This window comes from Danio aesculapii, chromosome 21, assembly GCF_903798145.1.
Source record: "Danio aesculapii chromosome 21, fDanAes4.1, whole genome shotgun sequence".
NCBI lineage: Eukaryota > Metazoa > Chordata > Actinopteri > Cypriniformes > Danionidae > Danio > Danio aesculapii.
Genome location: NC_079455.1, coordinates 14,122,464 through 14,148,184, shown reverse-complemented (window position 1 = coordinate 14,148,184; position 25,721 = coordinate 14,122,464). Strand labels below are relative to the sequence as shown.

The 25,721-nt window shown below is 35.0% G+C and overlaps 1 protein-coding gene across 1 annotated transcript; it reads left to right on the top strand.

The window, feature by feature from the left end:
* Positions 1 to 1,515: 1,515 nt before the first annotated feature.
* On the top strand, positions 1,516 to 25,127 carry ccnjl (cyclin J-like). Its single transcript, XM_056446928.1, has 6 exons — positions 1,516 to 1,766; positions 2,315 to 2,410; positions 6,761 to 6,971; positions 22,301 to 22,600; positions 23,767 to 23,926; positions 24,028 to 25,127. Exons 2-6 carry the CDS (start codon positions 2,333 to 2,335, stop codon positions 24,500 to 24,502), a joined length of 1,224 nt encoding a protein of 407 aa, XP_056302903.1. The 5' UTR covers positions 1,516 to 1,766; positions 2,315 to 2,332; the 3' UTR covers positions 24,503 to 25,127.
* Positions 25,128 to 25,721: the final 594 nt, after the last annotated feature.

The following is a 25,721-nucleotide window of genomic DNA, read 5'->3' as shown; positions in this document are numbered from 1 at the left end:
CGGAACTTTATGCAATGCTTTTTTAATGGACTCACCTAACTCTACCCTTCACAGTGATGTCACTAGCTCCATTGAGTGCATTGTGTCTGACTGTTATGGACAGTTTTTTAGGCAGGTTATTATAATAAATGACAATAGGCTACAGTTTTAATTTAAAAACATTAACAGATTCCTGTTTTTGTAATGATATATGATGTAATAAATTTGAATTCTAAAAATAAGTATTTATTCATATTTTATTTCTAAATATTGAGGAAATATTTTTGGTACATCAAAAAGTGTGGTTATGGTGACAAGCTGATCCACCTAAAGATAATTAATTAAATAATTAATAATTAAATAGAAAATAAGGCAAAAAAAAAAATATGTCCACCTTTTGAGAAAAAAAGAACCACTCCTTTCACCAGGGTGGTTACGGGCCTGTCATATGGGGATTACATATGAACTAGGTCCTGTCTCTCTGATAAGGTTTGGTTTGGTTTGGTCCTTAGTGGTGGAGAGTCCACCTGCTGGCCAAATATAGGCAGAACATCTCATAAAATAAAATTCACTTTATTATATAAAACTCTACTCACCCACTCTTTGTCTGATAATCCCAATGGGGTTTTCATCTTGGTATGTTTGCTCAAAAAGATATTACTTATTAACCTGTTTGAATTATTTTCTACAACCTACTTATTTTGAAAAATGTTATATAGTCAAATGTAAGTACTAGATTTGACTTTTGAAAAAAACTTGAGCTTTGAAAAAGGAATACATTACAAAACATTATTATATATGTATTATTATATATGTCTATATTTACTAAGAAAACGAGTATTTTAAACTAAAATAATATTTTTAATTTTTTAATAAAATATGTGTAGCCTTTGTGAGAGTTCATACAAAGTAAAAATCTTAATATTGCCAATCTTTTGATTTGTGTTTGTGTTTTATTTACTACTTTTTCTATACTTCCTTGCTCTTGTTCCTACCGTTGAAGGCCTAATCCAACTATTTTTGCCATGCTATTTGCACATGACGTATGTTCAGTTTATTAATGTTTATTTATGTATTAAAACTACGATTGTTTTTTTTTTAATTTAATTATACATTTTACAGATATGCACTTTTAAACAGCGCAATCTTAACCTCAAACAATTAAATATCAATGGTTCAGTAAGTGATAATAATAATAATAATAATAATAATAATAATAATAATAATAATAATAAGTGTGTAATTAATGCAAATAAGTTAATTGTAATTTTTTTATGAAATTGCCAACGTAAAGATCTCAAAATAACTAAGTAGGCTAATCTCTAAACCACAATGACCACATTTCACCTGTAGATTAAAAACGCATTCATAAACAAACATGTCTGCCTTGTTTCCATTATTATTGTTTCAATCAAGATGACGCGTCTCAATTGTTTAATACAACGCTAATCTTCATGTCCGCGCTTGGACTCCTCCCCGTTCAGCGACCATGCAGATCCGAGCAGCAACATCATTCAGATCTGCTCCTCTCAGGCCGCTGGGGGAGCAACACCACACGGGACGGCTAAAAAAAAAGTCAAACGGGTTAACTTGGATACACACGCGGCTGTGTTTTGATTGAAAAAAAACGACCCAACTGCTCACCGAATCGACTTTGTTTTTCCCGGGAAGCATTTTCCTTGATATGGGATTTGTTTTGAGAAGTACACACGCGTGCAGTTGAAGGATTTAACTCCAGTATGCGGCAGTTCTGAAACAAAGAGCTCTGGAGCGCCCTTGTCTCAGTGGTAAGACGCGCTGTCGCTTTTATATAGAGCTTTAAACCGTTTACTACAATGTATTGTTTGTTTTTCTGCTTCTAATGCTTTAGTTTTGGATGATTATCATGTTCTTCTTGAGACTCTTTGCTTTATTCGTTCACAACTCGCATGTTATCTGGGTATCGCTCGTGGTGAGCCGCAGGGGTGGATGTACGACGCCGGTCACTTTCATTTCATACACGTTTTGTTTGTATTTTAGTTCATAAAGAAACATTAAAATTGCTTAAATGTGTTATTGAACCATTGTTTTTATGTTATTAGGTAAGTCTTCCTCCAATAATTAAGACAAAGTCGTGATTTTTCGGGTTGAAGAACTGCTTGAACTTTGCCGGACACTTTAAAGCTCAGTAAATTTAGATTTTCCTACAAGCGTCCACTTATCTTGTTTGTTTCCCTTTAAGAGCTGTGACATTTTCCCGTCAAACAGACCTTAAATAGAAGTGTTGTTGTAGAAGTACCTAAACTGAACAAGATTTGCTGCTTTCTCTTTCTCACACTCGTTTTTGTGTTTTAAGGATTGGGGCCCTTTCTGGATGGGAAAGATGGAATCGGAGGGCCAGTGGTGGAAAACCCAGCTCGCAGCGGACATCCATCAGGCATTGCGAATTAAGGTGAGTTATAGTAAACTATAAAGTCTGCGTCAGTCATATTGTGTTTTTATTCTGTAGGCTATACAGGCTTTGTTTGTGACAAATTGAACCAGTGTTGGTTTGACTTGTCCAAACTGTGATAGGGACGTGTGAAATGTCACACGGCCCTTAGAAAACATCCCTTGATTGTGGTTTTATGATGGTTCCTGGCTAACACATCATCATATATGGTCTACATTAGCCATAGGCCGGTATAAGTTTCTGACACTATGATAACATTGGATAAAAATATCATGGTATTTTGATTACATGTGATTAAATGGCTTAGTAAAAAAACAACAATTTTTCCACAATATATTTAATTTTAGGAAACATTTTTAATAACCGTAAACATGTCAGGATAAATAATTAAAATAAATCACTGACATCTGCTATCTTCATTAGTTTAAAAAATACAGATTTCTTTACAACACATAAAAACAAACACATAAAAAACCTTTACATGTACCTTAGGAACAGTATAACAGAAAATGTTAGACTTTTCCCAACCACGGTAAACCTTGAAACTGGTTATCGTCCCACGCCTAGTCTACATTTATATTCTAAACTATGTTTATTGTGTTATTGAACATTATTTACAAATACAGGAGCACTTTTAAAGAACCTAAAGCAAACTGTATGTCCTTTTTGGCACAACCTATTTGTAGTTTAGTTTTACTTTATTCCTTTTAATTAACATTGCTTTAAAAGTACTAACATATGTTAAAATCATTAAATACTATAGTCTTTTACATTAAATAGTATTTTACTCAGACGCAATTATATTGACAACTGATTATTTGTATATAAATGTTTTTATTACAGCATTCTAGACATTTATTTTGCAGTTCATGTAAATATGTTGCAGCTTCAAAGCTTCTTCATTAAGCTCAATAGCATATTTTCCTTCACGTTCAGCTGTCAATATGTATATAAGCACATTAGATTAAACTAAATGTGTAATATTCTGCGAAATATAAACATAAGGGTGAAGTAGATTTATTTATTTTTAAATGGAACTAAACTGCGTACTTATTCTGACTTGTACTAATTGTATTAATTTTAGATAAATTACAAGTGTCTTGATGACAAATGGGTAAGAACTGCTGGTATTAATGGTAAAATATAAAGATTTAAAATGTCAATATATTGGTATTTGGATGGTTAACTATTACTACATAGTAGGGCTCTGCGATACTGGAAAAATTACATATTACGATGTTTTTATATTGTGCGATGTAAATTGCGATATGAATACAATTACACTAGATGAGTTTAATAAATGTTTGTGAAGAACCTATAGTTTTAGGATGCTTTTACACCTGTGGATCGATTCTTTTGTTCCGAAACAGGGATTAAAATTGTTACAATGTTGCACTTTGTTCTTGGTGCGGTTCGCTTTCACACAGTAAAGTTTCTAAATGGGCCAAAATAGCTACAACAAGTCACGTACGAGTAAACTCTCCTCACATTAGTCAAGAGTTTCAGGGTTTATTTTGCAGAGTCCCACTCAGCTGTCATGCGTCCTTATTTTAATTTACGACAATGAGCAAGAAGACATTTTAAGAGAAAAGCTGTGCTTTAATTTTGAATGGTGACACCCACAGACATCGTCACCAAATATAAATCAGAGGTAAGTCTTTCTAATACAGAGCTGTTAGCTTATACATTATAGGCTTTACATTATATAGAGAAATAACAGATAAAACAAGACTGCTGTTTAGTAAATTTTCCTAACGGATAACCAGCTCAACTGACGCAGGTATGTCATGTGACCATGACAAAATGGCGGCTGTAGTACGCCCGAATTCCATTCATACTTCTCCAATTCATACTGTATAGAACGTACTTTTCTAACAGCCGAGTAGTACGTTTAAATTCAAATGCAGTACCTACTGAGTAGTAGGTGGTTTCGGACGCAGCCTAGGTGTGAAAGCACCCTTATATTGATTAGGAAGATTCTGTAGGGAAGTGCATAAAATATAATTTGTTAATTTGTATAGCACTTGAGCACAATCAAGTCTTGTTTAATAAGCATAATATTCATATTATTGAGCACAGTATTTGTATAATAAACAATCTACAAGCACAGATAAATTCAAGATAGAAAAATACGCTAATTAAATATTCAGCGTTATATTGTTTTCCAGAGTCCAAATGCATTCAGGCATACGGTAATTGAATGATCAAATGTAAAATAGTGTTCGTCTTATAAACAATTCCACAAAATTAATCATTATTAATTTTCAAGAACTTACAAACGGTACATTTTCATAGGCCTGAAGGCTTTTAAAACCCTCACACAGTCTCAAAAAACACTTCTAAAATGATGATAAATTTCTAAATATAAAAACATTGCATGTACTTTCGATGTGACTATTGCGGACGATCACATTGCGATATCAATTCTTGAAACGATATTTTGTGCATCCCTACTATATATTGTGTGCTTTATAGTAAATTTGTAAATAGTAATAGGTTTTTGCTAAGCGTATGTCATTATTGCTACATTTGCTTCTTGAGAGACTTTTGTGTCTGTGTGTGTGTGTTGGAACACTAGGAAGTATATTGCTAAAGCATGTGAACTTTTGTTTCCTCACCGTTGAGTATATTGCACCCATCAGATGGTGAGGTTTAAGTGCATTTATTTAGTGCAGTCCGTTGTCCTTTTATTGTCCGTCCTGTTTATGGCAGGCTGTGCTCACATCCGGTTTGGAATGTGAAGTGCTCTGTTTGTCTGTGTGTGTTTGCACTTGAGTTTGTCTGTTAGTTTGAGATTACTGGACTAAACAATCCTGCTGGCTTTGCTCAGTGTGTGCCAAGGAAAGGCAAAATGATGTATGTGATTTGAAAGCAGCTTAAAAATGTGCTTTTGAGGTTGGTCAGAGTACTAAATGAAATCCTGCGATATGTAGGACTATAGATACAGAGTGGTTCAGCTGTTTGGGGAAATGTTTGGAGTCTGAAGGTTCGGTGTTGGAGGATTTTATTTAGATGACTACAATCTCCCTCTGTGTTCAGTTATAGTTAATAATGTGCAGAAATGTTTGAGATAATTCTTCGCACAAATAAGCTGTGGTTGGATTTTATGCTGCATGTGGGAGTTTTACCTCCTACTACAATGCTGAAAGTCTTTGCAGTTAATTGTAATCTTTGAAGAGGTTAATTAGCAGCCTTGCTCATGTTTTTTTAACCGCATTCTAGATACTTTAACATTTTCAGTCTTCAAAGCTTCTTCATTGAGCTAAATAGCTATTTCTTAATATTTTCTTTCACGTTCAACTGTCAATTTCCATTTTAGCCATGTGCAACCCATAAAAGCGTGAAAGTGGTGCAGATTTAGTTTTAGTTCCTCTAAATTTGTCTTACTGAAATCTTGTTCTCCTGAAAATGATTTGCATCAAGTTATGCAGTTGACAAACTGATCGGCCATTCAGAAACAGCAGCAGCTGTAGGCCTGTCTAAATTGCGGGCAGGCCCCACAAAAGGGCTCGTTGAGAGGGTCAAATCGCAGCCCCTCACCCCACAGGGGACAGATGGCTGTGAGACACGATGGCTCGGCCTGTAAACGAACCAGCGCTTTCCTGAACAGCCACTATAAAGCAGTATGCTCGGCTTATGGGACTGTCTGGAAAGAGTTTGACAATTTAGCCGCTTATTAAGTGTGACTGGAGTGTTTTTGGGGGGTTTGTCTGAGTTTTAGTTTCTGTGCAGTTGTAATTAGTTGTAATTTTTAAGATTTACTTGATTACAAAGTAAAAATTGGGGTCTGTTTCTGTATGTATGCATGTATGTATGTATGTATGTACATGTGTAGGTATACATTAGTCAACATTTTAAGTGGATCAAAACCTAAAAAGCCCTAAAACTATTGAACAACACCCATTTTTGTATGAGCTTTTTTGATCCACTTCAAGTGTTGACTACGTCTGTGTATGTAAGATATGTAGAAATGTGAATACAAGCAATTTTTTTATTAAATCATTTATGGTGATGCAAAATTATCATAAAAATGTGTTAAAATATTTTAAGGTAACCATTTTATACTAGCAGTTTTCTGTATTAGCGTGCTGATTACAGAGCTGATTTTACTGCTAAAACGCACATAAAAATCAACTTTATTTGAACGCACAGCCATAAATTAACTAAATTAATTTATAAATTAACATAAATTAAATACTAAATTAACCTCAACTTGTATTCATTTGATTTTGTAATGTCTTTGCCGTTATTTCTGATCACCTTACTGAATCCTTACTGAATTAAAATGTCTGTTCATTGTAGTCCTCCATGGTAAACTGTTTAAACAGCGTAACTTAATTTTCTTCTAAGGAGCTGAAATTGCCAACGTACCAAGCCCATTCGCCACAGATTGGGATGCGACGGTACTTTGCCGACCTCCTCGCTGTTCTCAGTAACCGGTACCAGCTGTGCCCTACGGCGCGTCACCTGGCCGTCTACCTGCTGGACCTCTTCATGGATCACTATGATGTAGCAGTGCGGCAGCTGTACGTCATCGCCCTCTCCTGCCTCCTGCTGGCCAGTAAGTTAAAGATTCTTACACTGCTTCACCCTGTGGTGCGAGATATGTTTCAGGACACACGATCTAGGCAGGGGCGAACCATATATGGTTAATGACAGATAAATTTTATTTATTTATTCTTTAATGACGACTAACTCTTTTAGAGCGTGATCGCCACCTACTGTATTTCATAAATATGGTGATCGGGACCCTCTGCGCTATGATTGCAATTCATTAGACTGTGAACAGTTTAGGGTTTCCCATTTTAGTCAATATTTCATTATTATGTCTTAATGATCATTTTAACAGCTGTGTAGTTTTGGTACTCAAATTATGTAAATAAAAATAATTAGTTAAAACACTGACGACTATTATTTAAGCAAATGAATACTATTCACTCGCTGGAGTAAATATTAATATAGTGTTATATATTTATTAAATGTGAAAAGATTTTATTACATATAAAGATGTATTATAGCCTATACATGTTAACTTGCTATTATTTCGTTTATTATAATGAATCCATTAAATAAATCAAACCTGTCCAATTTCGATTTATACATAACTCTGAAAAATGTTTCAGCAATCAAGTATCTGCTTTATTGACTTTAAAACTGTCTGTTATATTGAATGGCGATCGGCAACAACGTTTCCCATCACCATATTTTTGAATTAGTATACACTATTGTTCATTGTGTACACTATTTATTAACAAAATATAGATATATAAATATATTGAGGTCCGAGAAGACGTTAACAACATTAACATCCGTCAAAACCATATATGGTTTGCCCCTGCTTGGATCGTGTGGCCTGGATTGTGTGTCCTGAAACGTGTGTGGGTCTGCAGCTGAATATTATTGTGTGGGGCTGTTGTTTGATGCTCTTTGGATGGCGGGTATCTGATGTAAATCTGATGTAAAGTGATAATCGATTAATTGTTACTAGGACTTGTATAAAACTTGTATAGTTTTAAGGCATGTGCTAGTAGGTGCAAGGGAAAAAAATAAAGAGGCAATTTATGTATTTCTAAAAAAAAGACATGTTGTGTTTGTTGACAGCATTGTCAAATTCAGGACTTGCAAATTTGGTAGCCCGAAGTCCTGGGCTATTGTTTTTTTAGTGTTTATTGTTATCGAGGTAGATATTAATAGCCCGACTGAAAAAACTCGAGACTTCGGGCTACCAGATTTTGCGACCCCTGAAATTGCTAATTGTTGAAAATGAATTGGCATGTAATCTAGCTGAATGGGTACCATTAGCACATAAACATGTATAAATATTGAAATTTAATCCATTTGAGATGCTTAAATGATGAATTTGTCTATAAACTAAATAAGCTTTAACACATCAATGAACTTTTGATTAATATGCACAATGGCCTATGCAAATCTGGGGAGAAAATGAGACTCGGTACAGTAACAAACTGCTTGCTCACGTGGATGCTCATGCACCAGTTTCCAGTTTGTACATCTGAGATGACACTATTGATACGTTGTGTATTAGTCATGACATTTTAGCCAATAGTTGCATTTTAAAATATCAGTTTTTATTAATTATTCAAATCTTTAATGTGTGTTAAAAAAAAACTATTTCTTTTTTTTTTTTTTTTAGAAACCTTTGCATTTTGAGTGTCATTTGCACATCTTGTCATGCCGGTGACAATAGATGCATCTTGTCAAGGCTGGGCTGATAAACGATATCAAATCGCAACAATTTATGTCAATAACAATGATAAGCTCTAGACTTTTTTACTCTATATTGATCTAAGAGCCAGTCACACAAAAGCAATGTGCAACAATGGGAATCTAAAAGTGTTGATATTAGAGATGCACTGGATTTTCAGCCACCGAAAATTTATCGGCCGAAAATGTTATGCTATTCAATGGATATATATATATATATATATATATCGTGATGGTTTAATATGGAAAATGATTATCGAGATTGCATTTATGCCATATCACCCAGCCCTACATAGTGTATTTTAAAGGTTAATAATGAATCTTATATTTGATTGATAAATTAAACGACAGTGGGTCATGGGACTTTATGAAAGCTGACGTCCTTGATCCGAACTGAAGAAACTTAGTATCTTTAAATGCTCATGTTGAGCTGAGCGAGCATGTGTTTCTCTCTGCGTTTGCTGGCTGCTGTATTGTGCAGTGTGACAGCTGTGTGCATAAGAGGCCGTGGCCTCCGCTGGCCTCAAGACCCTTTAGTCAGTCTCCAAGGCAACCCATCCAACGTGCAGATCTGCAAGTGCAGAGCAACTTACAGCTGCCTTGGCATGTTGAAACCCTATCACAGTCTGAAGCACTCATGTCTGCTTCAGAGCGTTTTCTCATGTATATATGAGATTATATGAGTACACAGAGCTTGATGGAGAAGTCACAATTGAATTCAAATGGCTTTCCTTTTAATTAAGTTTTGGATTTGATATATGCTTGTACGTATTTGCTTCTAGTTAGCTATACTTTGTCTAATTGACTGCGAGAGACATTTATACCTAGAAGAAAAATGCATCAAAGTCCTGACTTGAATTATGTTTAGCTTCTCACAGTTTTGTTAACTCCATTATTCTAAATCTGGTGCAGTTTAAGCTGATGGTAGCCATAAACATGACAGTCTTCTGTTTTTAAGCAATGTATTCCAGAGGTGAATCTTATAATTACAGGCAAGTTGGTTCAAAAATAACTTTCCTAAATATAAGAATAAAAAGAATTAGCGAAAATGGTATTAAATTCTGTGCTTTTTGCTAATGTTTTTGCATTTTAAAGTCAAAGCCAATGTCACTGAGATGTGACTTCTGTATATTAATAATATGATAGTTTAGGGCTACACACTTTATCGTTTCCGCAAGGATATCGCAATATATGCAAATCACAGTATCTACAATGTCGAACCAGTATTATAATTGACCGGGAGCCACATTTGAAAACACTCATCATTTGTGGAGGATTGCAATGGAATGCAATGTTTAGCCATTAAAGTTGCCAAAATACATAATATTCTTGTGTGTTTTTATCATTTTATTCCGTTTAAAATATTTATGCATAAGAAAATAATGATTTAACTTATTGTGTTGTATTTTTTTGACGACTTTTCTTGAAATACTTTTAAAGGCTATGCGTTCGACATGTATGCTAACATTCATTGTTAAATTACACTCATTTAAATTGGAGTTGTGGATATATTTTAATTACACAAGCGCTTTTCAGTAGTTTGTTGTTTAGTCACTAGTTCTTTTCTATTTGGGATGTAACAGCTCAGTTTATTGTTGACACCATGTGGACAAAAAGTAGTGTTATTTTTTTCCCTGTTGAACACTAAACAAGATATTCTGCAGCCTATTAAAATAGCAACTTCCAAAGTGATTTTGTTCAGTCGAGGGTTATGTAACTTGAATGCAGTAAAGACGCAAAGATTTTTTTTTTTAGTTTTTGTTTACTCGATTGTTCTTGATGTTTTCAGATTGATAAAACTATACTAGTGAAGCAAGGTGGTTATCTATATTTTTATTTAATTGACTTTTGTTTATTTGTGTTTTTTTGTTTTCCTGATTGTTCTTGATGTTTTCAGGTTGATTAAACTATACCAGTTAAGCAAAGTTGTAGTGATTTTTATATATTTTTTTAATTTGACTTTTTTGTTTACTTTGTTCAAATACATCATTCGTTTTATGCAACAGTAAAACACGGCTGTTCAGTTTCAGAAGTTGTAGTTAAACTTTACCTTTTTACTGAAATAACATGAAGCATGTTGATTTATAACAATTTTAAAATATTGTGTACTATATCACATATAACATGCATTTGTACTAAAAAGTTGAAGATGCTACTCAATGCAAGTTCCGTAAAATAATTTCTCTTTCTGTTAAGCATATTTTATTAGACTGTCATGCTGTTAATGTTAAAAAAGTTGTTATTCTATATCAATGTAAAAGGTTTAATGTAATATAATCCACATTTTTGTTTGTCTGTTTGAATGTTTTAGTATTTATTATAGTTGTGTTCTAATTAGATTTAGCTGTGAAGATGGCCAATGAAGTAGGGCTGCACATTACTATTCAGCATCGGTATCGCAACATGCACATCTGCAGTAGTCACTTTGCATTATATGCAATGTTGACTCTGAGTTATAGTTGATCAGGAGCTGCACAGTTTTATTTTATTACTATATTTATACAGAATTTATAAATTTATGCAAAACAATTTTTCTCACAATTTTTGTCTTGTTTCTAGTTCAAATGTCTGCAAGCAAAAACAAGATTATTTTACTTACCCAACTGACAGATAATTTTACTTGTTTAAAAAAACAACTCTTAATTTTGACTTTGAATTTGTAAACAAAACAAAATTTTTACTTGATCTAAAAATTTGTGCATATTCGCACTAGAAACAAGAAAAAAAGCTTTTTTTTGCATTGTATTTAATATCTGTATCTGAATACTGTTAGACTCCACAGAAAACCGTCTTGTGTTCGAAAACCATCTTGTAAAACCATATTGCAGTACTTACCCAGATAAATAAAATATTGCAATTCAGTTTTTCCAATATCCTGCAGAGCCCTACAATGGAGCTGACATAGCATTAGGGCTGGGAGTTGATGGCAGGAAGAATTAAATCCTTGATTTCGTGACTTTCAAGCCAATTCCAAAAGATCAGAGGCTCCTTGTTTTAAAAGAACTAATAAATAATTTGACACTTGCTGATTAGAAGTGACTTTCTAACAATAACTATACCATTCACAATACCATTTCTAACAGCAGGTTATGATCTCATACACCAATATCCAAGTAACAAACAATGTAAACATGTATTGTTGATTAATTTTTCACCCCTTTCATGTAAGTTAATGGTGTGTACGTTTTTATTTCAGATTGTTTTTTTTTTTTTTTCAAAAGCACACTTTTTCTAACTTTTCAAAGTTAAAAGCTGTTGGAAAAGAGATCAAGGACACATAATGCGATTGAAAAGCATAAATAAATGGCGGGGAAATTAAAAATCAAAACAGAAATAAAAAAATGCGGAAAACTGCTGATTTACGACTATTTTATTTTTCACAGTGTTCGCACTAGCATATGCATTAAACCTGAAGTCTACTTGTGAGCTTTAGGCAGCAGAAGGAGAGATGTGTTCTTGTGTAGATGCAGAAGAGTCGCCTGATGTCTCCAGTAGATTTATAGAGCAGGAAACAAGGAAGTCTGACTCATAATATATCAGTGTGCCGCAATGTAACGCTGGTGTTATCAGCGGTGGCACGTCTGCTTGCACACAAACAAAACGCCGCTGATAAGATAGTGGGGGTGACTTGTGTCGCCATGTGTTGCTGTTTTTCACAGATTAAAATCTGAAGCCTTGATCGGCCAAAAAAACAGATTTTGTAATGACAAATAATAGAGATTGCTTTCCGCGTCTGCATCCGTCTTTAAATGACCTGAATAATCTAAAGGTTGTGTTTAAATGGCAAATCTCTGCTCTTGTTTGGGGGGGAGGGTTGTTTTTTGCGCTGGTTGGCAATTGGCAGTGTTTAGGCATTAATTAATTGCTTTCGACTGAATGAATAATAGCTTCGCTCATGTTCCTTGTTAAAATATCCCTCCCTTTCCCAGAGTCATTGATTCAGGCGGCTGCGGCCATTGTTGGGATTCTTTAAGAGTCGCCTGCAGTCAATGTGTGTGGGGAAGGGCTGGACTTAAAGCTAAAAAGCATAGCAAAGTTTCCATTCAGACCAAGATTTATTATGACAAACGACGGGGAGCTGCACTATTGCATAAAACTTCCTGCCTTGGGATTTTTCATATAGAAAATCCTGTTTTAATATTGATTTTAGGGCTGTGGAAAGATTCATTGTCCAGTGCTAAGCTTTTTTTTTTTCACTTTTTCATATGTTAAAGCAATACAAATACATTTTGTGCTTGTTCAAAAAGGATTGTGGATATGCTTTAATCCACTAGGTTTTGTCAACACTGTGTTCCCATTATTTGCGAATGTAAACTCAAGAAATTAATCTCATGAGCTGCTATGAGAGTCACTATACTAGGTTTTTTGTGACAATAGAAACATTGTATACATATCATGAGCTCGGGAATCTTCAAGACATGCTGTCAAAATAAATGTTTATTTTGATTATTATTATTATTATAGGGTATATGCGCAGCTAGTCTTCTCATACTTCTCAACCTCTGAAAATCGGTCAACATGACTGTTTATCAATTTTTTGCAGTTTCTTTTACAGCATTGATGTTGTAATGTAATTAATATATAATCAGTTAAATAGGCTTCTGCTTTCATTTAGTTGTTGAAGTGTAAACCGAGTTGAAAAGTCATTTATATGCACACGCCTTCAGAATCAGCAGGTTAGCACTGACAATCCATTGAAAATACTGAAGTAAAACAAACTGTCATATTTTAAAGACACAGCAGGGGAAAATGTAATTTAATGCAGTGATTCTTGTACAATCTGAGACCCACTTTATATTGTATATCAATCAGGCAGTGGAGATCGTTGATTTAAAAAAAAAAAAACAGACCTTAAAGGCGCTGATTTTGTAACGCCACACAGTTTACCGGAAGCGCTTGACCCAGATTACTGCAAAATTTAAAGTCCTTCATGTACCCTATTACAGGATTTAGTTGTGATCAATATATTACTAATGTCGAGCAGACTTTACTTTAGAACTTACTAAATTTACAAATAATAACCTCGACAATGATGACTTCTAACACCGTTTTTTTCTGTATTCTTAATTTTAATTAGGATGAAACCATTTAAGAAAGCCTGTTAATCTTTATGGGGTACCCTTTTAAAATTACTTTTTTGTTTTATTGGTAATCTTAATTAATAAAATGAATTGTATTTGTTTAATTCAGTGGATACCTTTCATACTTTTGGTTTTTGACTAATTAAAAGTTGTGGCCTTTAAAAAAAAAGACTTCATTTTCAATGATGCAAAATACCAAATAATATGAAAATGGTTGATAATTATATCATACTATATTACATTTATATTTTGGCTATATTCGCCTCCATTCATAGTAAATGCTTTAAATGTAACCATAATGGAAAAGGTAACCCTTTACGAAAAAGTAAATGGAATAAGAAACAGAAGTGCAAAAAGTCATTGTGACATTCCATAAACTGTTTCTAATAAACATCAAGTCAAACTGAAACTGGCAGTGTGTGGGAAATGCACTTTTCAAATGCTATAATTAAAAACTGATATCTCAGTATAAAAGCTAATTGCAGGTATATCTATACTTTAATAGTATGTAATAAAACCCCCTAAAAACATTGCTGGCCGTTTAAAGCTAAATTGCACTGGTTTCAGGTTTTTATAAGCTAATTTAATTTGAAGCCAGACCGTACCCTCGCATTAGCTCCGCATTAATGCAGGATGATCATCTGAAAGGCTGAGTCAGCAGAAATGCTCAAGAACATTATAGTCACTAAATTAGACCTGAGAGTCTTGATTCACTTCTTCTGTTTCAGTGCAGTTTTAATATTGTAGCTTCAGCTGAGGTCAGCTTAAAATATCAAAACTGCCCCAAAACAGAGGAAATGAAGCAAGACTCTCAGGTCTAATTCTGAGACTGTAATGTTTGGGGATGAATGATGGCTAAATGCAGCTTGAGGATATGCATGGACAAACGCTTGTGCTTGATTTTATCAGCACAATTAGCCCCCCAACCGACCCCCTCACTCACACACACACACACACACACACACACACACACACACACACACACACACACACACACACACACACACACACACACACACACACATCCACCGTGCTCATTCTTTCAGCCCAAAACTTTGGTGGAGGAGGAGGAGTAGGCCAGATATCAGCCTCATTTCCTTTCTGCTGATGGGGGTTTTGTTATGGGAACCGCTGTGTGAGGTGTGTTGTGAACCCATCTTTGTGAAAGCAGGTTAGTGTGTAAATCATTTTGGATCATTCACTGTTAATAAATAAAGATTCCAATAGGGTTTTCAGTCATCAGATCTTAACTTTATTCATATTTTATTTTAATCTAGTATTTGGGTTTTTGGTTGTTAATGAGCAATTCCATGCTCTCACCAAAATACGGAAACTGTTTCTGCGTTTTTTTTTTGTGGAAGCAAGTATTTTACAGTACTTTAGAAATACTCAATGTCTCTGTCAATGTTTTCAAACTAATATATTTGATTTACCAAAGTCACACGTGTGGCAGTTTTCACATCGGTCACATCCATAACACAGAGGTGTCACATAACAGAGCTTTTCCTCATAAATGCAAAACTGTAAAATAAAATAAAATCAATCATTTTTGTTGTAATAGTGAGCCCACTTTCTCCTTTTGATTAGCATAATTTTTTGGGGTTTTGCGGGTTAATTTACAGAATTTCTACAAAGCATGTTATATGCTGCAAGCTTGCATTTTTTTTGGTCACATCCATAACGCATGTTTATTTCCCCCATTTAAAATACAAAACATGTATACAGATTGATATTTTCGCAGGATGGGGGGTTCGGGTGGTTCGATAAACTTTTGGTTTCGGTGCTCAGCAGCTTCAAACCAGCGGTGTCAGAGAGAAGGCAATGAAGCAAACACGGATGGCCATGAGGCGCTGTGTAGGATTTAAATCAAACTTCGCTCATATACACCTATAAATTACTCACATATACACCTAAACTATTGAATGTTCAAAACATGTATGAAACTTGCACATATACATATAAACTTGGTGCATGCATACACACGCATGTACATATAAACTCGATCTTTGCATAAACACCTAAATTAACACTCACAAACACATGAACTCGATGCATGCTGGCGTATAGCATTCGTGCAAACTTACAAAATAAAATTCACAGATATATTTATCAGGAATCTGGTTAGAAAGAATGTAATTAATAGAGGTAATAAATCTGTTAAATAATGAAAATGTGTTCGATAAAATAATCCAAAATATTAGTCTATATAATTAGACTATATAAAATATATAAGAGATATTTTATGTTAAACCTTTTTAATTTTATTGGGTAATTATTCACAAATATAAATAGTCAGATAGAACCCGTAAAGGACGTTCAAGATGAAAAGCTACCAGAACTATGAATATACACAACCAAGTCTTTTCTATTGGAAATATTGATGTAGCCTATACTCTTTTTGATATTTTTTTTTATTATAATTATTATTATTTTTCTATGTTTTTCTTTTACGATGTGGATGTCATAATTGTAAGATTTTGTTGTTATTTTGGTTCAAAATAATATTTAAATATTCAGCATATACAAAGAAAAAAACGCTGATAAAAAGTTTCTGTTCATCACCTTGGTCAAGCTAACCCCCACGAAATATATATATATATATATATATATATATATATATATATATATATATTTATCTAGATCTATCGATCGATATATAGAGAGAGAGAGAGAGAGAGAGAGATATCTCTCTCTCTCTCTCTCTCTCTCTCTCTCTCTCTCTCTCTCTCTATATATAGAGAGAGAGAGAGAGAGAGAGAGAGAGAGAGAGAGAGAGAGAGAGAGAGAGAGAGAGAGAGAGAGAGAGAGAGAGAGAGAGAGAGAGAGAGAGAGAGAGAGAGAGAGATATGGATGGATGGATGGATATAAGCAGAGTCTGACAGTTTTACTTAATTGATAGTTTATTTAACATAAAAAAAAAAAAAGTTAACAGCCTGGAGGTATTTTAGAATTTAAAAATTCAGTTTGCAGACATTTGTGGGTACAGACATCCATTGTGTGTGTTTTTGGCAGTTTTTTCCTGGGTTTTTAATATGGTCCATATCGATATCAGAATTATATCGTATTGACCAAAATTAAGAAATATTTAATTAAGAAATAAATTAATTAATTAATTAAGAAATAAATAAGTCAATATTATACTCATATCATTTTGACATTGACAATTTTGTCTTCTATGGAGCAACGTTTTAAAAATGGACACACAAGAGTTCAAAATAAAAACTTTTAAATCCTCTAAAGAACCTTCAGGATTTATGGTGGATTGAAAAGCTTCTATGTTAGCAGTTCTTTATGGAGCCATCAATGCTAATATATAATCCTCATTTAAATGCTTGGAGCAGTGGTTATAACAAAACAAGATGAAACCCAAAACTCCCTATCTGCATGTGTTCAAATAATGGCGTATCTGTCCTGTATGGATCTGCAGCAAACGGTGTAGAGTAGCATGTCAAATGCAGGCTGGTCTTTTTCCTCAGAAGCGGGAGGGAGGGCTGAGGATTTGAGGGCCCTGGAGGGGCATGTTTGAACTGAAACACTCAGCAGGGTTTCTGATATTCAGATTAGTGTGACAGATGCCCCCCTGAGGTCTGATGCTAATGAAGAATTTGTATACCCCAGATAATTAAGAAAAGGCATGGCGCAGTGGCTTTTTGTGTCAGCTGGGCATTTCTGAGGTCCACCAGTGTTTCTGAATCTACAGCAACATAATACAGAAAGTCATTTCCTTTGTGTTTGATTTGCATGTTTGAATTAAATGGGATAAAAAGGCAAGATGTTTCTATTGCTTTTGCTATATACACTTTGAGATTATACAGTGTTGTCTGATAGAAGAACAAAGGACTTGCGTTTTGGGTTTGCAGTCAAGACAATAGAAACAGTTTGAAATGATTTGGTGATTTATGGCAAAAATGTCCCAGTTTTGTGTCTGTGACTCAAATTGATATTTACCAAAGTAATTTTATATACATTGAAAGCATATTAAGTGCAGTAAGACTTTTATGGAAATAGAATGTAAAAATATGGATAAAATAATGTTCCATCATCCGATATATTTGAAATGTATGTGAAAATGCAAATTTGTGCTTACTAATAAATAAGTAATCATGCTAAATTGTATTAAGTTATAAATTAAAACTTCTTGCTGAGAAATGGGTAAAACCTTTTGATTTTGAATGTTTGTGGCAGTATAAAGACCTAAAATCAAAAGTCATAAGAATTGTGGGGGTGTACTGTGATCCTTCAATGGTCCATTAATGAGTCATTTGTGCTTCTTTCTTTCTTTAAAGCTTTTGTGTATATTTTATAGTTTTCTCTGTCTGAAAACAAAATGAGGCAAAATTACAAGCCCTCCTATGAAAGATTGATGGAGATAAAAATTTTATATATCCTAATGAATCAAGGAAATTTTTGCAGTATTTCGTATAATTTTCGTTTATAATTTCACTTAGTTTGGCTGGAATAAAAGCAAAAAAAAAAGTAAAATATAATTTTTTTTTAAGGTCAATATTATTAGCCCCATTAAAAAGTTATTGTTATTAGTCCCCTTTCTCGATTGTCTGCCAAACAAACCACGGTTGTCCAATGACTTGCCTAATTGACCTAACCTAATGAAACCTTAAAAGATCATTTTAAGCTTAATTCTAGTACCTTATAACTATCTAACTATAATTTGAACAAAATAAGTTTTGTTCAAACATTTCTGTCATCACGTCAAAGGAAAAAAAAGCTATTAAAACTATATCATTTAAAAATGTTGAAAACTTTTGCTGCATGCCAAATGGCACACTATACACGATGAACTTATGCGCTCAGCATAGTATATGTATGTAGTGTCATCCCAAATGGAACGCATTGTTTTTTTACTAAGCGGAAATACAAGCTGTTTCTCAGATGACTGACGGTTGCTAAATTAGTTAAATAAATGACCAAAGTACCAAATAATACCTGCCATGAATATAACCGCATTCACTATCAGGAGGCGCTAAAATCACTCTCGTAGGAGAATTTTGCTTTCACAGTCTAAAGGAAATAAAGTAATCCAGAGACAGTGATCCGCTACGTGAGCAAAGCAGCGACTGTTGAGTGCATGAAGTGTCCAACATTGCAAACTTCTTTTTAACAGTTGAATAAGTGCATCATCCGGGTAATTAAAGTGCACTTATTATTTTTAGAGTTTTCAGTGTGAACGCACTACTTACAATATTTATACTACAAAATGGCCTAGAATAGTGCATAAGTATGCGATTTGGGACACACTTTTTGTTTCTGTTAAGCAGCACTCTGGAAATATTTGTAAAAACGAAATTACAGGAGGGCTGTGAGAGTCAAGTAATTTATTATTGCACACATTTATTGAAAAGGTTAATCTTATGGCTATATTAATATTTAGTTTTACTGGGTGAACATCTGGTCTAATCAATTACTCACTAAGTCTGTGGGACTGTTTATTGTAGGGCTGCACAATCTATCTTTTTAGCTTCGATATCGCAATGTGTGTTGCCGCAATAGTCACATCGCATAGATCTGCAAAACTGAGTTGACATTGCAGTGTCATTTTTACATTTACATATACAAAACAAAGCATGCACTGTTTATTTTATTTTATTTTTGCTTTATTGCATTTATTTATGCTTGTAATTTGTGCATTACATTTTATGCATGATTCACTGCCCTACAGAATCATCCCAATCAATCAAAATTAATACATTTGGTAAAACTTTAGGGACCAATTCTCACTTAACTTATTGCTTATTAGCATGCATGTTATTGAGATAGTGGCTACTTATTAGTACTTCTAAAGCACATATATATGTATACATAAACTACATTGATGAGAATCGAATTAGGGGTTTATTGAAGCAATAAAATTTCATAATTGTTTCCTAATAGTGAAATTTAAACCTTAAAATGGTGACTAGAAATTATTTCTGAATAGTGCTATTCATTTGTTGGAATTATATAGATGCAGTATATCGTGACATGTATCGCAGAAAAACTAAATATTACAATGTCAGATTTTTCCAATAGTGCTGCCCTAGTTTTAATGAATTAACATTTGACTTTTCTAATGACCGTCTACATATGACCGCCTATTTTAAAGATGTACATTTACATCTGTTGTTGGTCATCAAGTATGGTAAAGAATATGTGTAGAGCAAATGCCTGTCTCATAAAACCTGATCATGATCATTTCAGAGGTGTAGCATTTCATCATTTAAGATGATGGAGACGCGACGTGTGTTTACGGCATGGGTTTATTGAGAGTCTGAAGGAACGAAGGTGTGGCCTTGGTTTCTCTTCAGTTTTTACTGCGTCGTCTCCTCATCAGTCAGTGGTCCGAGGGCCGCTCTGAGCACTCGAGCAAGAGCCGCAGAAGTCAGAGGTCATGGGGCCCTTATTGTTGGAGCATTAGACAGCGGGGGAGGCAATGCGAGGGAGCCTTGGACTTTGGGGAAAAGATATTAACACCTAGCACCTAGAGTCAGGAAGGAAAAAGCCAGAGAAGAAAGGAATTCAGCGGAGAAGGGCTAATTCACCATGAGGCAGCTGTGCTCTTTCATTACAGGAATTCACAACATGCCTCACCTTAATGATGTCAATGCAGATCCTTTTAGAGGAAACTGAAGTATGTGAGGGTAGTACAGAGATGCATTGTTCTTAATCAAGAATGTCTTAGATCTTGATGATATCTGATAATTATGGGGTTTTTTTAAGAAGGAGAAGTCTATATCTGTTATTGACCCAGTATATTTTAGGTGAAATCGAAGAATGAATTAGTGTGATGTAATTTATATAAAAAAATAGGCTCAAGCGATGCTTGAAATAGCTTGTCAAAGTGAACTATCCATTGGTCTGTGGTGATTATGGAATGGGTGGATGTCTACACCAGCGGTTTACTTTGTTCAGTACATCGAGGCCAGACAATTACAAAAGCACTAAAAAGTATAGATGCACCAATATGGAAATTTTGACCAATATTGATAACTCTAGAAGCCGATGACCAATGTATTTACAACCCTAACTAGAAGTCTTGATGTATGTTTTCTAAATGAATCAAACACTCGTTTTGAGTTGGTCAAACAGTAAGAAGTTGGCATGCATCGATATGGACATTTTGGCCAATACCGATAACGCTGTAAAGTCGATAATCGATAACATTTATGGTGATAAATTGAACTCTTTTCTTCTCTGAACACGGGCTGCACAATATTGGAAAATCTGATATTGTGATATTTTACTTTCCTGCGATATATGCGATCTATGCAAATGGATTGAATATCCCTATTTGACAGTTTAACAATAGGTAAAGAAATTAAATAATCACAATACAAAAAAACTTTGCTTTGCTTTGTCTCGTTTCTTGTAGGTCAAGTAAGAATGTTGTTTTGTTTTCAGCTTTAAAAATAAGTCAAAATTAGTTTTTCCTTGAAACCACCTAAATTCTCTGCCAGTGGGGCAAAAAAATCTTATTTTCTGTATGAAATGTAGATATGTGGACTATAAACCAGACAAAAATGTTAAGTTAAAAAAAAAATGTCCATTAAATAAATAAATGCAATTAATCTTTGTTACACTTTCAGACATTATACTTTTTTGTGTCCAAAATCTCTTGAAATTCTCATTCCAAGGCAATGCAAATGATAAACTTTCACTCTATTATGATTAAACTTAGCAGTGATTCTACAAATCAGATGTGTATTGTAGCTGCTTGTCACCTATAATTTAGACTCAACATTGCAGATCTTGCGATGTGACGATAACCAATGCGCACAGTGCGACATAGATGCTGAAACGATATATTGTGCAGCCCTACTAAACACCATTTGCGAAATTTAAAATAGAGTCAAAAGCTTAAAAGATACACAATATGGATTTTTTTGGGCAGACACCAATAACACTTTACATTTGGAAGCCGATAATTGATATTATTAAGCCAGTAAATGGAAATCTTGAGAAAAAAATGTAAGCTAGACAAACACCAGCTGTGTGTTAGATAATCCCTACAATATTATAATGATCCATGTGGAAATTCTACAAAAGTCTTTGTATTTGGGCACCAATATATGCTGATAAATACACAATTTTTCACTTAGTCTAGATGCTAACAGGGCTGCTTGAGTATTTAAAATGTCTTGTTACCGCTAAATGAAGTCTAAAACAATCTGATGTGATGTAATATGGATTTGTTTGGGCAGATACCGATAATGCTTTACGTTTGGAAGCCGATAACTGATATTATTACGCCGATAAATAGAAATCTTGGGAAATATAAGCTAGTCAAACACCAGCTGTGTGCTAGTTAAATCATACAATAATATAATGATCCATGTGGAAATTTTGCCCAATATTGACAAGTCTATGTATTTGGGAACCTATATATGCTGATAAATACACAATCTTTGACTTGATCTAGATGATAACGGTGCTGCTTGAGTATATGAAAATTTCTTGCTAATACTGCTAAATCAATCTGATGTTATGTCTAAAATTACCAGTATGATAATCCACAGGGCATTCATTCATATTTTAAAATCATTAACGAAGCATGTATAATGATGCAAATCAATTACTTGTCATTGCACAGGTAAGTTTGAGGAGAAGGAAGACCGTGTGCCCAAACTGGAGCAGCTGAACACGCTAGGCTTCATGTGCAGTCTGAACCTCACTCTCAACAAGCGGGACCTCATCAAGATGGAGCTGCTGCTGCTGGAGACCTTCGGCTGGAACCTGTGCATGCCCACACCTGCCCACTTCATCGACTACTACCTCCACGCTGCTGTCCAGGAGGGAGACCTGCACAACGGCTGGCCCCTCTCCTCGCTGTCCAAGACCAAAGCCTTCATGGACAAGTACACACACTACTTTCTCGAGGTCTCCTTGCAAGGTAAAGCTAATCTTTTTTATTTAATTTCATTTAAAAGAGTAAAAAAAAGAAAATCAGTAGTTATCAGCATACACGCATATATATTTCATTTTAAAAGCCTTTCAAAGTGTTTCTGTTTAGGTGCATTATAAAAGTTTAAAATGTCATTTATTTCTGTGACATAGAACCTGAATTTTCAGCATCATTACTCTAGTCTTCCTTCAGAAATCATTCTACTATTATGATTTTGCTTAAGAAAATGCGAAAATATGCTAAGAATGTTTTTGATGCATTTTTCAGTATATTTTGATGAGTAGAAAATGTAAAGTAGCATGTCTTTGAAATGAATCTTTCTTATTTTTAATGTCTGTACTGTCACTTTTAATCATTTAATTCATTGAATGTAATTATCAGCTCATTAAAAAAACTATATTGACCCGAAATCATTTAATTTAATTTCCATTTGAAATATTATCAATATTAATTTTCTTATATACATTTTAAAAATTGCTAATGTTAAATAGCTTTTTTTCATTTGGAGTTTATAAGTGGCCTACAAAATGATTTGGTGGAAGAATTCCATCAGTTATGAGGTTTACTGTAATTTTAGTTATAAAATGTTATTTTAAGTTTGTATTGTCAATTAGAAATGTATGATTTCTCTATAAGCGTAAGTACAGGGCTCGACAATAAGGATTGCCCAATGGGGCTTGGGACAGTAAACAGGATTGTGCTGCCTTTTTCACTGAGGTTTAATTTGGCTGCGAATTGTTTGTCAATTGCATGCAAATACTTGGGGTGTTTTCACATCTTCAGTAGGTGTTTGTTTAGGGGGGCTAATAATAATAATAATATATATATATATAATAATAAATAATAAATAATAATATATATATATAATTATTAGCCTCCTTTGAATTTATTTTTTTCTTTTTTAAATATTTCCCAAATGATGTTTAACAGAGCAAGAACATTTTCACAGTATGTCTGATAATATTTTTTCTTCTGGAGAAAATCTTATTTGTTTTATTTCAGCTAGAATAAAAGCAGTTTTTAATTTTTAAATAATATCAAAATTATTAGCCTATATATTTTTTTTCGATAGTCTACCTCTTATAACCTCTTATGTCCCATCATAAAATCTCTGAGGGTATAATGTAGCATATATGTGTATGTCTTTGTTATAGATCATGCCTTCCTGAGCTTCAGGCCCTCTCAGGTGGCAGCTGCTTGCATTGCTGCGTCCAGAATCTGCTTGCAGATCTCCCCCAGCTGGACCACTGTCCTCCACCTGCTCACGGGCTACTCCTGGGATCATTTGACGCAGTGCATCCAGCTCATGTTACTGTAAGAGCAAACCGCAGAATATGCTCGCGTTGGTGTGTGATGTACCCAGAAGCAAACCTTACACGCTTCACTTCACCTTGCTCTTTTGTCTCCCCTTACAGTGCTCACGACAATGACGTAAAAGAGGCCAACAAATCCAAATCTTCCCCTTCAGGTGGTCAGAGCCTCCATTCGCAAGCTCACGTCCCCCCAAGCCCTGCCGCCCCCTCTCTGCACAGGCAGCCCACCTCCAGCTCCCAGCAGCTGCTCCTCCAGGCCAGCAGCTACCCGCAGCTCTCCCAGCACTCGCCGGCATTATCCCAGCTGCATATGCTGGCCGACTGCCAGGCCCTGGGACCGGTGGGCTCTCGGGAATATCTACAGCCCCATCAAGCCAGCCTGCTTTCAGCCTCAATGCCGGCTAGCTCGTTTGCATCTTTTCCCAGTTTGGCATCGGGGTTGCGAGGTTTGCCCCTCCAGGGTCCTATCTCCATGCAAGTGAGCATGGCACCCGAGCGCCACTGCCTCGGTTTGACTTATGGGAGTGGTTACTTAAGTTCCCACCACAGCTTCACAGCCGGTTGCTTCGACAGGTGACGCCAGGAGCGGGAGGACAAACTCAACCTGGGGCTGCCGCCGTCCTCCACCCTTTCCGCCTCGGCTGTCTCAGAGGGGCTTCGTCCAGGACGTCGACGAAGACTTTCTAAACAGAAGACCAACAGTCGAGTGGATCCCGCTGAAGTGATAGTATTAACTTAACTGACATTTGAACTTGTTTTTGATGCTTCCTTTTGGGGTTTTTAATGAACTGAGGATGTCTATTTTTAAGACTATTTAGAAAATTGAGGACCTTCTTCCAGTGCTGTGCCACAAATTGGACGTTGATTCCGTTACTGCTTTTCCACCAGAGCTGGAGTCCACGCTCCAGCAGAGGCTGCCCTTATCCTGGTTCCCAATTGAAACCTTGCTGCTCTTGAATAAGGGAACATGTGAGGTCAGTCGGGAGAGTGGGTGTTGCTCCCGATTAGTGACCACACAATGCGATTTTAAAGGAACCATAAATAAGCTAGTGTTCCTTTAACTTGTATTAGAAGTCAAACCATTTTTTTCAATCTATTTTGCTGATCTCTGGGTCTGGTGGGAGCACTTTTAGCTTAATTTAGCATAAATCATCGAGTCAGATAAAACTATTAGCATCTTGCTTCATTTCCAAAAAAAGTTTCTATTTCTATTATTCCTATTTAAAGTTAGACTATTCTGTAGTTATATTGTGTACTAAGACTGATGGAAGTTGCAAGTCAGAATTTTTATTGTGTCTGGTGCAACCATGGTATTGCAACAAATTTCCTAGATCAGGGTTGTCCAAACTTGGTCCTGGAGGACCAGTGTGCTGCATTTTTTAGTTCCAACCCCAATTAAACACTCCTGACCTAGCTAATCAAGCTCTTTCTAGGTGTATTAGAAACGTCCAGAGAGGTGTTTTGAAGGAAGTTGGAGCTAAACTATGCAGGACACTGGCTCTCCAGGACCAAGTATGGACACCCCGGTCCTAGATGATTACATCACAATAGGAGAATGAGTTCTAGCCATTTTAACCTAGAAAATAGCTGATGGTCTAATCTTATTCCATGATTTATGCTAAGCTAAGGGTGCTCCCACTAGACCCATAGATCAGCTGAATGGATTCAGAAATGGTTAAACTAAGTCTTTAACCAAGGAAGCTGAACCTTCTCTCCACCTACTGACATCTTAGGTTCTCATTTTGGGGCCAGTGATCCTGCTTCCAGATTGGCCCCAGAACTATTATTTCTCTCAA

Coding starts and splice junctions, on each gene's coding strand:
- ccnjl (XM_056446928.1), top strand. CDS start 2,333: ATGGGAAAGATGGAATCGGAGGGCCAGTGGTGGAAAACCCAGCTCGCA. Junction 2,411..6,760: donor ATCAGGCATTGCGAATTAAG/GTGAGTTATAGT, acceptor TTTTCTTCTAAG/GAGCTGAAATTGCCAACGTA. Junction 6,972..22,300: donor CTCCTGCCTCCTGCTGGCCA/GTAAGTTAAAGA, acceptor GTCATTGCACAG/GTAAGTTTGAGGAGAAGGAA.